Genomic DNA, 16,145 nt, shown 5'->3' on the forward strand with positions numbered 1-16,145 from the left:
TAGTAGACAGACAGTGCTTTATTAAGGGTTGCCTACTCACAGTGTGCGTTTCTAAGACTTATACCAGAAGAGCACATGGTATTTACATGCGATGGACCGACTAAGGTAGTGAATTCTAGCCATGGCTGCAGTAAGACTAGTTTGTTCCAAATTAAAATACATGATACTCTTACCTCCCCCTTCCCACATATACAATAAAAACCCACTCTCCCTCTTAAGGAATAGAAAATTGCATTGATAACTGCGGGATGAGCCACGGAGACGCTGGGGACATGAGACCTGAGCGAAGCGCAGCCTCGCCTGCACACGCGGGCAGATCGGCCACTGGCCACCAGCGCCTGACTTGTGGCTCTGATGAGGTGTCCCGCTGGCTGGCACCTCTCTCCCGGGGCACAGGGGGGTCATTTCCCCCACACCCTGCCTGGACGTCCACCACACAGGACCAGGCGTGGGAGCGTCGCTGCTGCCGGGGTTTCTCGGTTTTGCCTTTTGATTTCATCCTTGCTTTTGAGAGCAAAAGGATCTTTGGGCCTCTGGGGCTGGGTTTTACCACACTGCTGTCCCCAAGACACACGCATCTCTCACTTCCTGCAGCTGTGGGAGCAACAAGGGACGAAGCCGGCGAGGACCAGGCCAGGGCTGGGAAAAATAAATACACCACTTACGAAGAGGCCAGCGAAGCGTGTCACCACGGGCCGGGGCGTGGGGATGTCCCTGTGATGGGAGCTGCGGGGCGACATGGAATACTGAAGGGAACTCAGTGCGTGGCTTGCCCTGTGGCCACTCAGGCCTGCTGGCGAAAGGCACTCCTGGGACAGGGAGCTGCGGGCCTAGCACCAGTCACTGCGACCAGGGACATGTCACTACCATGTTACCGCCACTGGCCCCGCCATGGAGACATGAGGGCGGCCGCCATGGACCAGGTGTGATGTCAGGGTGCCCTGCGCCCTCAAGTTCTTGGCCATCGTCACGCCAGCCCCGCGGCATGCACCCATGGCACCAATCCCATAGCCAGGTCCCCAGCCTGTGTGTCCTGGACGCCGGACACACATCTGTCCTGTGTCTGGCTGCCAGCAGCGCGGTCCCCACGAGGGACCTGGCCCTCTAGGGTGGGAGAAAGGAGCAGGACTCCCTCCCGCCCCCACCAAAGACCTCACGCCACGCCGCCTCAGTCTTTAAGGCACTGGGTTCTGAAAATGTGCAGGGTCAGTAACTGGACAGACATGGCCACCGCTTGTTCCAAACATGGCAAAGGCGGACGGATGGTGGCACGGGCCGGGAAGGACGGATCTCGCGAGCGCCCCGCCGTGGGCAGCGCTGAGAGCACCGCCGACACCAGCAGCGTCTGCTCCCTCCGTGTGCGAAGCTGCAGCCCTACTAAGGACGAGCCCATGCCGGCCTCGGGATGCCCCTGAAGCAGGAGGGCTGCGCTTCGCACAGTGGGGCTCCCACGCGAGGGAGAGACGGCCAACGCTTTCTGGAAGGAGAAGTTTTTGTTTTTTTCATCCCGAGCTAGGATCAGGATGATGCCTACTCTTCATTTGGTGGAGGCCACGCAGTTTCCCCTCGCCGTGGCCTAGTGGGATTACTTTGTGGAATTAGGTGTGAGCCCAAACAAGTTGAGGATGTCTGTCATGGCTTCTCCCAGGTGCTTTGCAAAGCGGTGAGAATCCTGGTTTAAACACAGAAAGCAAAAACACATCAAGATGTAGAAATCCAGGCCGGCGCGGTGCTGCACACCTGTAATCTGGGAAGGTGGAGACAGGAGGATTGCAGACCGAGGCTAGTGCTGGCAAAGTTGTGTGAGACCCTATGGGGGGAGGGGGAGTGAGACCTCACAGGTGACCTGTGGTTTGAACCCCCAGATTCCATGTGCTCTGTCACCTGTGAACTTGGCCCTGTCTGAGCTGCCCATGATGCACGGAGGTACCCGCCTTGTACCTGACCTTGACCTCTGTGACTACCCAGGCCGCCCCACGTGAACCTAAACCTCCAAGCTGCCAGCAACGCCCGACTAGCAGTTTCTTACGCACATGCTCCAGAACCTGGCCTGCAGATTCAAGAGCGAGAAGTAACGGAGGGAACAGGGGATGCCGATGGAGGGGGCGGGCAGCCCTGACTTTCTCCTGGGGAAGGGTTGGGGCCATCTCTAGAACCCTGGCTGCCCACGTGCGCAGAGCTCCCGCGCAGGTCACTGCAGCTCTCACCCCTCAACAGATCCAAGCCGCCAGCCCCCTGCATACCTGGCGGCTCCTGTGGCTACAACGTGGGCACTGTCCGCTCTGAAAGCAGCAAGCCACAGGCAGATCCTGGGTTCTCAGGAGTCTGGGTGCTCCGGTCCCCACTAAGATGAGCAGTCGGGGTCAGTTCCTGCCTGAGGACCCAGGAGGACCCTGGCCTGACACCAGGAGAGGGACTTGTCCCTCAGAGCGGGCTGAGCTGGCCACAGGTACGCGGCATGTCACTCAATCAACAACTAGTTTTTGTGTTGGACTTTTTTGTGGTTGCATGGTTTTGATGTGTAGCCGAGGCTCCAATTTGCAATCCTCCCACCTCAGCCTCCCAAGGACCAGAAGTGTTTCTTTAGGAATGTTGCCTGCCTGTGTTTAGCGGTGAGCTCCTCCCCTCCACCCGTTCTCTAAGCCCCTCCCACAAAATTCTGCATCTAGGATAAATCCCATTCTCTTTTTGGAGGAAATGGGGTTGGATCTCCGGGCCTTATGCTCGCTAGGCAGGAACTAGAGAACACTTATGCTGCACCTCCAGCCCCTTTTGCTGCAGGGTTTATTTAGTTATCCTTAAATGTACAAGGGGTTTCAATTTCAGAATCTGGGTCTTATTGTTGTTTTGTTGGTCATGGAGCTTGAACTCGGGGCCTGGGTGCTGTCCATGAATTCTTTTGCTCAAGGCTAGTGCTCTATCACTTTGAGACACAGTGCCACTTCCTGTTTTCTGGTGGTTACTTTGAGGTAAGAGTCTCACAGACTTTCCTGCCTGGGCTGGTTTTGAACTGCGATCCTCAGCACTCAGCCTTCTGAGAAGCTATGGTTATAGGTGTGAGCCACCAATGCCCGGCTTTTTGTTTTTATAACAAGGCCTCACATTTATGCTCAGGCCAGGCTGAGCCAAAGTTCTCTATTTACTCTGTGTCCACGGTGGCAGGGAAGACTGGCACTCGGTACCTGCCGCGGCTGTCAACCACTTGAGGTAGGGTTTCACTAACTCTTTGCCCTGGCTGCCCAATATCATGAACTCCCCCAATCTCAGCTTCTCAAGTAGGACGGCAGGCATGAGCCACAGCATACAGAATTGGTGTGTGTGTGTGTGTGTGTGTGTGTGTGTGTGTGTGTGTGTGTGTGTGTGTGTGTGTGTGTGTGTGTGTCACCAAGAGTTGAACTCAAAGTCTTGCACTCACTAGGGAGGCATTCTACTACATGAACCACGTAGCCAGCCTAAACTATTCTTTTTGTAAAACAAAAAACTGGGTGGAGGATAGACAGGGGAGCGGAAGTAGGAGAAAATGAGGGGTAACAATGTTCCACAAGAAATGTACTCGTTACCTTACCTATGTAACCACGCTAATATCGCCTTTACAATAAAATACAATCCAGTAAAATAAAATTGAAAAAAAACCCTGCAAACTTTGGCATTACTTGTCACAAGATGGACAATGTGGGAAGAAGAAGAAAAGATAGGCCCATAAATAAAGTATGAATTAAATGTGCTTGCAAGGCGGGAGGCCACCTGCTCCGTCACGAGGTCCAGGGTCTGTCTTCCCAATGTCACATGTTTAGAAAGCCATGGATGCATGTGCGCATTTAGGTTTAAAACTGCTGCTACAGCAAAGGCAGCCATATGGAACTAAATCTACGTCTTTAAAGCCAAGTGAAAGCCAGCTGCCAGCGGCTCCCGCCTGTCATCCTGACTACTCAGGAGGCTGAGATCTGAGGATGGTAGTTTGAAGCCAACCCGGGCAGAAAAGTCCATGAGACTCTAATCTCCAATTAACTTGCAAAAAGTTGCAAGCGCAGTTGTGTTTCAAGTGATAGAGCACCAGCTTTGAATGAAAAAGCCAAGCAAAAATGCAAGGGCCCTGAGTTCAAGCCCTGGTACCGGCACAACATAAAACACAAGAAGAGAAGGGATTTCCTCCTCCCTCACCGTCTCGGGGCTGGACAGCTTGGAGGAGATGTGGAAGTGGATGTAGTTATCGCCCATTATGATGTAGGACACACCGTAGCCGTCATCAGCAACCTGCAGGCAGACAAGAGACAGCCTGGCTGACCCGGAGGGACAGAAGGCAACCGGCACCGCCACGCATGCCAGCAGCAATGCCTCAGGACCCAGCGGCCCTCAGAGCCCGGCCGGCACCCTACCACTCACCGGCCCGAAGCCCCCACCGCCAGACACGTAGTGCGGGTTGTTCACCAGGTCAAACAGCTCCACCTGCTGGTGAGGGGTCTGGCTGGTCGACAGCCTCCAAGGCTCAGACAGCACCTGGACCGGAAGGAGGTGAGGTTCAAGTGGCTCTTCTCCCCACCCCGTCTTCCAGGCTGCACCTGAGGGTGCTGCTTTGGACACCCTGAGTCTTTGTCCCTGAGGACAACACTGGCTCTGAGAAGGAGCAGGCAGGAAAGGGGCTCCAAGATGAGTGTGCCACCAGATAGAGCATGCGGCGAGCCGGGGAATGGCGCCACCCCTGTGCCACATCCTGTGATCTCAGCCTCCTGAGTAGCTAGGATCACAGTCTAATTGCTGAATGAGGTTGAGTGTGGTAGTGTATGCCTACAGTCTCAGCCCCTTGGAAGGCAGAAGGAGGAAGGCTTGAGCAATCTAACACACGTCCATTCATAAAAATAAAGTCTGTAAACTCCCCATTGAAATCATTTAAAACAAAGGTAGGCTGAGCTCTGGTGGCCCACCTTGTAACCCTAGCTACACAAGAGGCTGAGTGCCCAGGATGACAGTTCAAAGTCAGTCTTGACAGAGAGGCTCAATTAAAAACCAGCAACAAGCCAAAATGGCGCTATGGCTCAAGTGGTAGAGTGCCAGCCTTGAGGAGAAAAAGCCAAGTGAGAGTTTGTGGTCTTGAGTAGTTCAAGCCCCAGTACCGGCACATACACAGCAAAATGAGATGTGGGTGTCTGTGCGCATTGGAGCGCTGCCTAAGTGCTCGTGCCCGGTAGGTCGGGAGGTTAGTCCTCCAGCACTGCCTCCCACGCCACAGCCACGCCGGATGCCCACTGGGACTGGCAGGGCAGGAGCAACGCACGGAGACCCCTGCCCACTGGGCGAGGGCCACGTACTTCCTTCAGGAAGGGGGAGTCCACGGCCAGGTATTTGGACACGACGTAAAGGCAGAAGAGATGGCGGTCGATGCCCGCGCCCGTCATGGCCAGACGGTACAGCTGCTGATGTTTCTCGGACGCCAGCTTGAACAGCCTGAGCCTCTGCTCCACCTGCCGCACGGGGGGAAGAAGTTGGAGGGAAGAGAAGGGGGGGGAGAAGCCGAGGGGAGAAGGCGGGTGAGGAAACCGCACAGGCCCCGTGTCGCCCGCGGGCTCCCCGCGTGAGGCCGCACAGCATGCGGCTCGGCTGGTGGCACCATACCGTCTGCGTGGGGTCTGCCATGGCCAGCACGAAGCTGCAGGACTCCATGGTGCAGGAGCGCACGGTCTCGGTCCTCCCCTCCCGGAACAGCCGGGTCATGGAGGCCTCGTAGGTGAGGCAGAACTTGCCCATGTCCTGAGGAAGCAGAGAGGCTCCGTGAGGGCGGCCAGGCCTGTGGCGGGACGTGGACTTCACCATGGACTCAGGCCCTCGGGCAGAGGGGGGGGGGAATGAGAGGGGGGAAGGGAGTGACCCTGGGGTCATACCAATGCTCCACGCTCCCCAGGCGTGGCCCTGAGCAGGTAGGGTGGCACTTGGGAGGGGTGGGGGCACAGGACCCCCCATGAAACAGTCAGAAGGGCGCAGGGGTGTCGGGCAGCAGAGCCGTGGGAGGGGAGGGAGCGGGAGGGTGGATGAGGGAGGGAGGGAGTCCGGGGAGGGTGTGCAGAGGGAAGCCCAGACAGAGCCCCCACAGAAGGGGCAGAGCAGCCTGGGGGCCGAGAGGCAGAGGGAGAGGGGGACGAGGTGGTGTCTGGGAGGCTTCCTAAGAGCCCCAAGAGGGAGATGGAATGCAGGGCAGGGGCGGGCAGAGGGAGAGCCGCTGCAGGGCTGAGTTGGACCAAGGAGGCCGGTGTCTGGGAAAGAGCCCTGGAGAGGCCTCAACAACATGCAGCCGGGGCTCCAGGAGGGAGCAGCAGAGGCAGGAAGGCTACCACCGCTGCTCGGCAGCTGCCGCCGCTCGGCTTCTACCCCCCACGTCCCTGCCCCAGGTGCCCCACTCCCATCATACACTGATCCAGGAGAGCCCCTCGCTCCCCACGCTGGGGCCACTGCTCAATCTCTGGTCTTCCAGATCTCTCTACACTTCGCCTGTAAAGCCTGGTATAAAGTGTCTCCCTGGGAGCGAAGCTAGGAGGCAGCCTGGATGTGGGGCCCCTGGGTGGCCACTGGCACTGAGCCACAGCCCCCAAAGACTGCCAGACACTGCATGTGTGTACACCACTCACACTGGCTGGGCATGGTGATGGTTCACACCTGTAATCCCAGGGCCCAGAAGAAAGAGGATCTCAAGTTTGAGGCCGGCTCACCACAGAGACCCTGTCTCACAAAAGCAAACAACAGCAGCAGCAAGCCTAGGTCAGCGCCTCGGTCACCACCAGGACATCTCCCCCAGCAGCCCTGGCCTCCTGCAGGCACGGCTGCTCCTGGGACCGGAGCAGAAGTCAGAGTCACAATGGCACCATGGCGGGAATGCTGCCAGCCAGGTGGGGGCCCATGGAGACTCGGAGGGCTGGGCTTCAGGGCCAGCGCCCTCTCCCGGACGCCAGCGGGGATACGGCCAGGCCACGTCAGCCCGGAAGTGCTCAGGATGGACCCCACTGCTGGCCCACCTTGTAATGCGCCAGCTGCAGGGCCATCTGGATGAACGCGTCGGGGCTCGTCCGGCATTTCTTGATTAAGCCTTTGCCAAACGCGTTGAATGAGAACGAGTGGATGTCCACGTCGTCGGCCAGGAGACTGGCACTGTTCAGGGAGGTCTCGATGACCGCCTGGCACTGCGGGAGAGACAACACATCCTCAGTGGGCACGCTGGCACAGCGGGGGACACCCAGCCAGCTCCCCGGCTCGCCCTACGCGCGCTGCGCTCGTTTCCTCTTGCTCCTTCCAGAACCCCTTCTCCCCTCAGAAGTGGAGGAGAGCAGAAAGGGGCCCGCAGGTGAGGGCCAGCTCCTGTGACACCCCAAAGGGAACTTCAAACAACCCCGCCTACAGGAAGTCTGAGCAGCTAGATGATGAGGGAAGAAGAGACAAACATGCAGTAAAGAAACAGAACAACTGTAGGGCCACAACAGACCTGGGAGGAGCTGGGCACTAGCGGCTCATGCCTGTAGTCCAAGCTACTTGGGAGACTGAGATCAGGAGGATGGCAGTTCAAAGCCAGCCTGGGCTTATACAAGCGAGACCCTCCTCCATACATAGTCGGGCATGGTGTATGCCTGTCGTCCTGGGGGGCTGGGATTGGAAGATCTCCATTCCAGACCAGCCTGGGCAGAAAGTCTGCCCTGATGGCAGGAGCTGGGCATTGTGGGACACGTCTGTGACCCCAGTGACACAGGTTAGCCTGACATAAGCCGATCTCCCCCTAGGTGTGTGCCTGATACCATCACAAACATAACCAGCATAGCTGGGCACTGCTGGCTCACGCCTGTAATCCTAGCTACTCAAGAGGTTAAGTTCTAAGGATCACAGTTCCAAGCCAGCCCAGGCAGGGAAAGTCCATGAGACTTTTATCTCCAAGGAGCTGTGGCTCAAGTGGTACAGTGCTGGCCTTGAGCAAAAAGAAGCTCAGGGACAGCACCCAGGCCCTGAGTTCAAACCCCAGGGCTGGCACAAAAGAAAAGCACAAAGTAGGGAGGGGCTGGAGGCATGGCTTAGCCTTAGAGAACCTGCCCTGAGTTCAAATCCCATTATTACCAAAAAAAAAAATCAAAGGCAGAGAGATGGAGGGACCTGAGAGTCAATCGCAGAAGTCTGGCTGAAAGGACTCCTGTAAGATCCCAACTCTGATGTCCTGGGAAGGGGGAAACTGTGAAAGATGAACTGTGGCCCAGGAGGGGAGGGAAGGAGAGGGGAGGGGCTGGCAGGAGGAGGGGCGGCAGCAGATGATGCTGAGAGGTGGGGCCAGGACATCACCCAGGTCCCATCCCATACACCCCACCCACCACCATGGGCCCCCAAGTTGACCATGGCCTGGCAAGTGTCACGGGGGCGCATGAATTTATCCAGTGAACCACTGGGGGGCAGTTCTGAGCAACAGGTTGGGCGGGCGGGGGTGTGGTGGGGAGGAAGAGCCTGAGTCCTCTGCAGAGGTGGCATCTCTTGGTAGTGCCTGGGTTACGGGGTACCAGCAATGGAACTGTACGCTGTGAAAATGTCTCCCACTATTCCTGCCAGGTGCTTGCTCCCTGCACTAACCTTCCTTCCCCAGAAGGCTCCTACTTGATGGGCTGCATCTAAGAGTCTTTGAGACAGTCTAGCCATATGCCCAGGCTGGCCTCAAACGTACAATCCTCCTGCCTCAGCCTCCTGAGTGCTGGCGTTTACAGGCATGTACCACCCACACCCAGTTATCAGTCTAAGAATCTTTTTTTGTTTTGTTTTTTTTTTGTGCCTGACCTGGGGCTTGAACTCAGGGCCTGGGTGCTATACCTGAGCTTTTTTTCACTCAAGGCTGATGCTTTACTGCTAGAGCCACAGCTCCACTTCCAGCTCTTTTGGTAGTTACTTGGAGATGAATCTTATAAGCTTTCCTGCCCAGGCTGGCTTCAAACCTCAAACCTCAGTTCTTAGCCTCCTGAGTAGCTAGGATTATAAGTATGAGCCACTGGTGCTTGGCCTAAGAGGAACAAAATGTATTTTAAGTTTTGAAAATTTTAAGTTAGCCATTTAAGAGTATTTCAACTCAATAGATTGGGGCTAGAGCACTTTCGCCAGCAAGGATGAGATCCTGAATCCAATCCTGAGAGAGAGAGAGAGAGACAGACAGACCAAGTGAAGAGTAATGTGAGTCGACGTGCTGGGTTTTGCACTCTGCTGTGAAGCATGTGTGGTCTCGAGGCTGCTGGGGAGCAGCTCTCTGGGTGCCCCCCCCCCAGCCCGGGCGGCCTTGCTCACTTCCTCCGGGATGTCCCACTGCAGCCGAGTCGGGTGGGGGATGCTGGAGTTGGTCTCTCCTCGGCAGTGCCCGTCCTCCTCGTAGCCCAGGTGAAAGACGTCCGTGGCCATGACAAACTGAAACACAAGAGGCAGAGACTGAACAAAACCCCCACCCAGTGCCCCTCGGCCCCTCTCGGCAGAGCTCTGGGACAGAATACGGGTCCCCTACCCCAGCAACCAGTCCAACCACAGACCCCCCGCCGGTGCCTCCTAATTCATGTCTGACACAGCTGGCTGGACCAAAGTGGCCCCCCCCCCCCCCCCCCCCCGCTAACAGTGCCAAGCCAAGCCCAGGTGTAGGATCTTTCCTGCTGACCCAGAAATTCCCCTCCAACTCGATAATATGTGAGGGTAGCTCAAGGCTCTGAGATCAAATCCCAGAACCATAAAAAATAAAATAGCCGATAGGAGTCAGGTACCAGTGGCTCACGCCTGTCATCCTAGCTTCTCAGGAAGCTGAGATCTGAGGAGCACAGTTCAAAGCCAGACCAGCAAGAAAATCCATGAGCTTTTTTTTTTTTTGGTCGATTGTGGGGCTTGAACTCTGGGCCTGGGCACTGTCCCTCAGCTCTTCAGCTCTAGGTGATTACTCTAAGCTTGAGCCACAGCGTCACTTATAGTTTCTAGTGGTTCATTGGAGATAATGTCATGGACTTTCCTGCCTGGGATGGCTTTGAACCACAATCCACAAATGAGAGCCTCCGGTGCCTGGCTCCATGAGATTTTTATCTCCAATTAACCACCAAAAATCTGGAGGTGGAGCTGTGACTCAAGTGGTAGAGGGGCAGCTTTGAACAAGAAAGCTTAACAGCAGCATCCAGGCCCTGAGTTTAAACCCCAGGACCGCCACCAAAATAAATGAATGAATGAATGAATGAATGAATGAATAAATAAATAAATGGAAAAAAAAAGCTGGGTTGGGAGATAAAGTTTTTTTTTTTTTTTTTTTTTTTTTTAATATTCTGATCATTTTAAGAACTTCAACATTTGGGCTGGGAAGGTGGCTGTGGTAGAGCGCTTGCCTTGCATGCATGAAGGCCCTGGGTTCCATTCCTCAGCACCACATAAGCAAAAAGGAAAAAGCCGGAAGTGGCGCTGTAGCTCAAGTGGTAGAGTGCTAGCCTTGAGCTGAAGAGCTGAGGGACAGCGCCCCGGCCCAGAGTTCAGGCCCCATGACCGGACACCCCCCCCCCCCCAAAAAAAAAAAAAACTTCAACCTTTTTCACAGCGTAAAGAGCCTCAGTGAAAGCTGCTGATCAGCAGTGGGTGGGTGGGGGCTGGCGGAGGGGTTGGGCTAACAAGGCTGGAATATTTGCAAGTGTGAGAAGAGAACAAGGAAGCTGTGGGGAGCGGGAGACCGGCTGGGGCACAACACTGAACCCCCCACTCTACGACCTGGGCCTTCCCCCTTCAGTGCCAGACCGCATGCGCAGTACTGACCCGCTCAGGACTCTGACTACTCCACAAGTGAAGCATCCTGGGGTTCAAGTGCAGCCTGGACTGGCCTTGATCCCCCGCCACGACTCACCTCCCACATGTGGGCCACGATGGGTGCGTCCGCCCACGAGTGCTCGGCGTTCATGCCCATCTTGCCGTTTTTGAAGGTGATGAAGGTGATGGACTTGTCGAACCACCTGTAGGGACACCGGCGGTGATGGCACCTCGGTGCTGGGAAACGCCCAGCCCAGGGCACGGCTGCCAGGCGTGGGGACACCAGGGCCGCAGGCCAGCACCGTACCTGTCATAACATTTGCCGTGCAGGAGCGACTTGGCGTAACTCCTCATGGACGCCACGGGGTCCTCCTTCCTGTACCCCTGCTCTGTCTCGTCCAGCGTCACGAAGAACGCCGCCTTCTCCACCGCGTCCAGGGACTGCTTGTTCTTGCCCCGTCTGAAGTACGCCTGGCGACACTTGGCCCACGGCACCCTGGGTAACGATCGAGCGTCGTGAGAGGAACCTCGGGACCACCTTTGTACTTCCAGCTTTTTGGTGGTTCACTGGAGAGAGGAATCTCTGGTCCTTTCCTCCCCGGGGCTGGCTCTAAACCTCGGTCCTCAGCTCTCAGCGCTCTGAGCAGCCGGGATTACAGGTGTGAGCCGCTGGGTGCCTGGCTGAATTTCTCTTCCCAAAGCAAGTCATCCTCTCCTTTCTACCTTGGAGCTGGCCGTGAAGAACCTTCTCTGCAGATTGGGCTTGCCTTAACTGCACTAGGCCCTCAGTATCATCCCCTGCACCCCAGAAAGAAAGAACTCCCCTGACTGCCTTATCTGACAACAGGTCATCATCTGCGGGAGTCACCTGCCCATCCCCAGGAGGATGAGGACCAGGAGAAGCGCCCAGGACCCCATGGCCAGCCCCGGAAGCCCAGGCGCCACCGCCCACCCCTCCCCCCTCCCCCCTGCCCAGGACCGCGTGGGGTCCCTCGGCCGTGGGCAGAGTATGGAGAGACAGGTGACACAGGGGAAGCAGGATTGTGCACTCAGCCGCCCGGCCTCGCCCGGCCTGGGCTCCTCTCATGCGAGGCTTCTGCTTGAATCGCACATCCCTTCTGCTGAGGCTGCCCCCGTCATCAACAGGCCTGGCCCCACACCCCAGCACAGGCCAGAAGGAGCCTGTACCTGTCGCCGGCGGTGAGGGCAGCCAGCTTGGCCTCCCCGGGCTGCGGCTCCGAGGGGTCGTCCAGGATGCGCTGCATCTGCTGCTCCAGCTCGCGGGGCCGCAGCAGCCGCCCGCTGTGGTACAGCGACACCCGGAAGTAGCGGCCCCGGTGGTACACCACCACGTGCTTGCTGTCCTTCAGGTGCTGGATGGTGTCTACGGACAGGCAGGAGAGTCACTCCGCTCTGGGGAGCACGCCACCCCAGCGCCTGCGTCCCTTGGGGAAATTTCCCAAGATGATTTTTTTCTTTGGCAGAACTGGGGCTTGAACTCGGGGCCCTGGACTTGCTAAGTAACAGGCATTCTACCACTGAGCCCTGCGTCCAGCCTGGAATCATGATCCAGTCTCATGGACTTTTCTGCCTACTGGCCTGGAACCTTGATCCTCCTGATTCCAGGCTCCCGTGTAGTGAGGTGTGCACAAATGCACCTAGCTACTGATTGAGAAAGGGTCTAGGGAACTTCCCTGCCTACACTGGCTTTGAACTGTGATCCTCCTGATCTCAGCCTTCTGAGTAGCTAGGATTACAGGCATGATCACACCACTGTACCAGGCAAATATAGCATTTTTTTTTATTACAATGATCTTTCTAAAGAAAGAGCTCAGAAGGACAGAGAACTAAACCATGACACTGGACAGCTGGACCGGCTGTCAGAATGGCAGCCTGCCCCGCCTCCTTATGCCAAGGCAGGCTAACCTACCCCAAGTGGAAGAGGAAAGCGCCAGGGACGCTTGCCTTGGCACATGCTGGAATTTCCTACTTAGTCTCATACTAGGACAAACAACTGAGGCGGGAATGCTTAGAAGTGAGAAGGGCCCTCCCTGCGCCCACGGCGTAAATCCAGATCTGTATCTCACAGGAAACAGAAAAATCAAGTCCAGGGAGATCAATTATTGCTAAGTAGCAGACGCCAGTGGCTCTCACCTGTCATCCCAGCTACTCAGGAGGCCGAGATCTGAGGATCGTGGCTCTAGCACAGGCAGGAAAGTTCCTGAGACTCTTATTTCCTGTTAACCAGCAAGTGTTGGATGTGGAATTCTGGCAGAACACTAACCTTGAGTCAAAAAAGCTAAGGGACAGTGCCTAGGCCTTGAGTTCAAGCGCTAGAACTGGCGCGCACACACAACACAAAGTGCATAAATAAAACAAGCTTATTTACCTATCACGAAAAAGGGAATGTCTTGTTAAGACACAAAGCCTGGAAGAAAAAGTGATAGAACTCCATGTTTTGGGGTTTTGTTGTTGTTCTGGGATTTGAATTCAGGACTTCCCAATTACTAGACAGGCATACTACCACTGAGCCACACATCCAGCCCTTTTTGGCACTCGTTATTTCTGAAAAGGTCTTACTTTTTGCCTTGGCCAAAAAGTAAGGATGGACTACCATCCTCTTATTTACACTTCTTGCTTAGCTGGGATCATAGCGCATGCCAGTGCCTGGCTGTTGGTTTAGAAGGGGCCCTCTTGTGCATGTCTGGGCCGACCTCAAACCAGGATCCTCTCGCTCTCAGCCTCTTGAGTAACTAGGATTCCAACCCTAACCCTGTCACTCATTCACTTTTTCTAAGTCAGGCTTACTGAGGTGGGCTTGAACTCTGGGCCTGGGAGCTGTCCCTGAGCTCTTCAGCTCAAGGTGAGCTCTACTGCTTTAGCCACAGTGCCACTTCCAGTTTCTGAGTGGTTTATTGGAGATAAGAGTCTCACAGACTTTCTTGCCCGGGCTGGCTTTGAACCAAGATCCTCAGATCTCAGCCTCCTCAGTAGCTAGGATGACAGGCGTGAGCCACCGGCGCCTGGCTTGAGCAACTTCTTAAATGTTAACTGGACATCTGGATCTCATTGAGACCTCTGGGTACTGTAACTTGTGTACTTTTTGTAAGAAAATAGATGGGCAGTGTGGTATTTTGTTTTTTTCCTGAATGCAGGTCTTTCAGATAGATACTCAGTGTTCCACACCAGGCAGACTGCTGTTTGAAGCCAGCGGAGGTAAAAGTGAGATATTGACAAAATTAGGCCGGGGCATGGTAGCACCTACCTTTAATCCCAGCTACTAATAAGGAAGCAAAGGAAGGAGGAGAATCACAGCTCCAGAAAGTTAGCATGGGACCCTATCTGAAAAACGAACGACTCTGGGGGGAGGGGAACTGCTTGAGGGTACACTGGAAAAAAATCACTCGAGCGTCCACGGCAGTGGTCTTGAGCAACGCCCACTGTGACCCCCAGAGGCTGCGCCCAGGGCCCCTCCCGCTGCATGATGAGTGTGCTTGGGGCAAGGCCGCGGCATCCTGGGGCCACAGACAAAGTCTCACAGGAGGCCAGGAGAGCCCTGTGGCCCGCAACTGTAAGACGGGCAGTGGGATTAATTGATCTTCTTTCTAGAGCTTCTGAACTTTGGCAGTGATCCCCTCACACAGTGACACAGTGCTGTCAGTCTGCGAGGCTAGCCCTTGGGATCACAGGGGACCGGCTCTCCAAGACCCAGTGTGCACTGAGACCTCCCTTCAGCAGAATGGCAGCCGGGTACGGTGGCTCACGCCTGTCATCCTAGCTACTCAGGAGGCTGAGATCTGAGGATCATGGCCCAAAGCCAGCCCAGCAGGGAAGCCAGTGAGTCTCCATCTCCAAAATAACTGGCAAAAAGCAGGGCTGGAGGTGGGCTCAAGTGATAGAGCATCTTCTGAGCAAGCAGGCTTAACAAGCACAAGGCCCTGAGTTCAAATCCCATACTAGCTTGATTTACTAACCCACAAGGGAGGAGAAATGGAAGTCTGGAAACAAGCCCACCATCCCGGGCCCCAAAGAAGGGCCTGACGACCACTCTGGGCCTTGGCCTCCTCCTGAGCAGGACAGAGAGGGCGTGGCCCCAGGGAGCCCCGCCCCGTGCGCCCCACTCACCAGTCTCCTCCCCTGGGATCCGGCACGTGTTAAACAGCCGCTCCCACTGCGCGGAGCACAGCGGGACTGTGGACCCCAACACGCGAATCTGCAATGGAAACAAGGGTCACACCAACAAGCCACACCCCGCAGGACACGGCTGGCCATGCCTGGGGACACGCCTGACGGCCGTGGCCAGGTTTTGAGCATGCGGCCCATCGCGCTGCTCCCTGGGATCCGACGCTGCCAAGCAGCTGAGCCAGGCCAGCGCCCGCCCTCTGCATCTGCTTCTGGAAAAACCCATTCAGACAAATTATGTTTTTGTTTGTTTTTGTCGGTCATGGGGCCTGAACTCACTCTGAGCCTGGTACTGTCCCTCAACTCTTCAGCTCAAGGTTAGCACTCTACCACTGAGCCACAGCACCACTTCCAACCTTTTCTGCTTATGTGGTACTGAGGAATCGAACCCAGGGTCTCTTGCATCCAAGGCAACCACTCTAGCACTGAGCCACCTTCCCAGCCCGAAACAGATCATGTTTAAACCGACACCAAAACCCAAAGATGAATGTTTTGTCTTGTAAGCCAGGCTTTATTTCAACAAATCACAAGGCCAATTGCAGAACTGAAGCACAACAGAAGCCAGAGCCCAGCTACAAGCTTACATCTGTAATCCTCGCTACACAGGAGGCTGAGAGGCGAGGATCACAGTTCAGAGGCAGCCTGGGCAAGAAAATCCATGAGACTCTAACCTCTGATTAACCACCAAAAAGCCAGGAATGGAGCTGTGGCTCTGGTGGGAGAGCACCAGCTTTGAGCAGAAAAGCGAAGGTGTAATAATAGATGCTTGAGTTCAAGTTCCTGGACCAGCACAAACATTAAACAAAACATTTTTAAAGTACAATAGACATATATATTCATTTAGAATACCTAAAACTCAATCTCAAAATAATATGAATGAAAAAACTATCACACCTGTAATCCTAGCTACTCAGGAGACTGAGATCTGAGGATCGTGGTTCAAAGCCAGTCTGGGCAGAAAAGCCGTGAGACTCTTATCTCCAATAAACCACTAGAAAACCAGAAGTGGCGCTGTGGCTCAAAGCGGTGGAGCGCTCTCCTTGGTCTGAAGAGCTATGGGACAGCACCCAGGCCCAGCGTTCAAGCCCCAAAACTGACAAAAAAAAAAAAAAAAAAGAGAAAAAACTAGACAACCCTCCCCCGCCCCCGAAAGAAATAGAGGCCATTTAAATTACTATTATCTTAGCAATTTAAGAGCATAAGAT

General features: G+C 55.3%; 1 protein-coding gene across 1 annotated transcript in view; it reads right to left on the reverse strand.

Annotated features, from left to right (window-relative positions):
• The window catches only part of Cpt1a (carnitine palmitoyltransferase 1A), a 43,416-nt gene continuing 27,271 nt past the window's right edge, over window positions 1-16,145 (reverse strand). Inside the window, exons 9-19 of the mRNA XM_042675987.1 lie at window positions 14,884-14,971; window positions 11,947-12,142; window positions 11,066-11,254; window positions 10,856-10,961; window positions 9,286-9,402; window positions 7,002-7,166; window positions 5,611-5,745; window positions 5,307-5,459; window positions 4,384-4,497; window positions 4,162-4,254; window positions 1-1,672 (exon numbers count right to left, since the gene is read on the reverse strand). Of these exons, the coding sequence (XP_042531921.1) occupies window positions 1,586-1,672; window positions 4,162-4,254; window positions 4,384-4,497; window positions 5,307-5,459; window positions 5,611-5,745; window positions 7,002-7,166; window positions 9,286-9,402; window positions 10,856-10,961; window positions 11,066-11,254; window positions 11,947-12,142; window positions 14,884-14,971 (1,443 nt within the window). The 3' untranslated portion in view covers window positions 1-1,585. The remainder of the gene's footprint in view (window positions 1,673-4,161; window positions 4,255-4,383; window positions 4,498-5,306; window positions 5,460-5,610; window positions 5,746-7,001; window positions 7,167-9,285; window positions 9,403-10,855; window positions 10,962-11,065; window positions 11,255-11,946; window positions 12,143-14,883; window positions 14,972-16,145) is intronic.

This window comes from Dipodomys spectabilis, unplaced genomic scaffold (assembly GCF_019054845.1).
Source record: "Dipodomys spectabilis isolate Male_0828 unplaced genomic scaffold, ASM1905484v1 ptg000030l, whole genome shotgun sequence".
In the NCBI taxonomy this organism is placed as follows: domain Eukaryota; kingdom Metazoa; phylum Chordata; class Mammalia; order Rodentia; family Heteromyidae; genus Dipodomys; species Dipodomys spectabilis.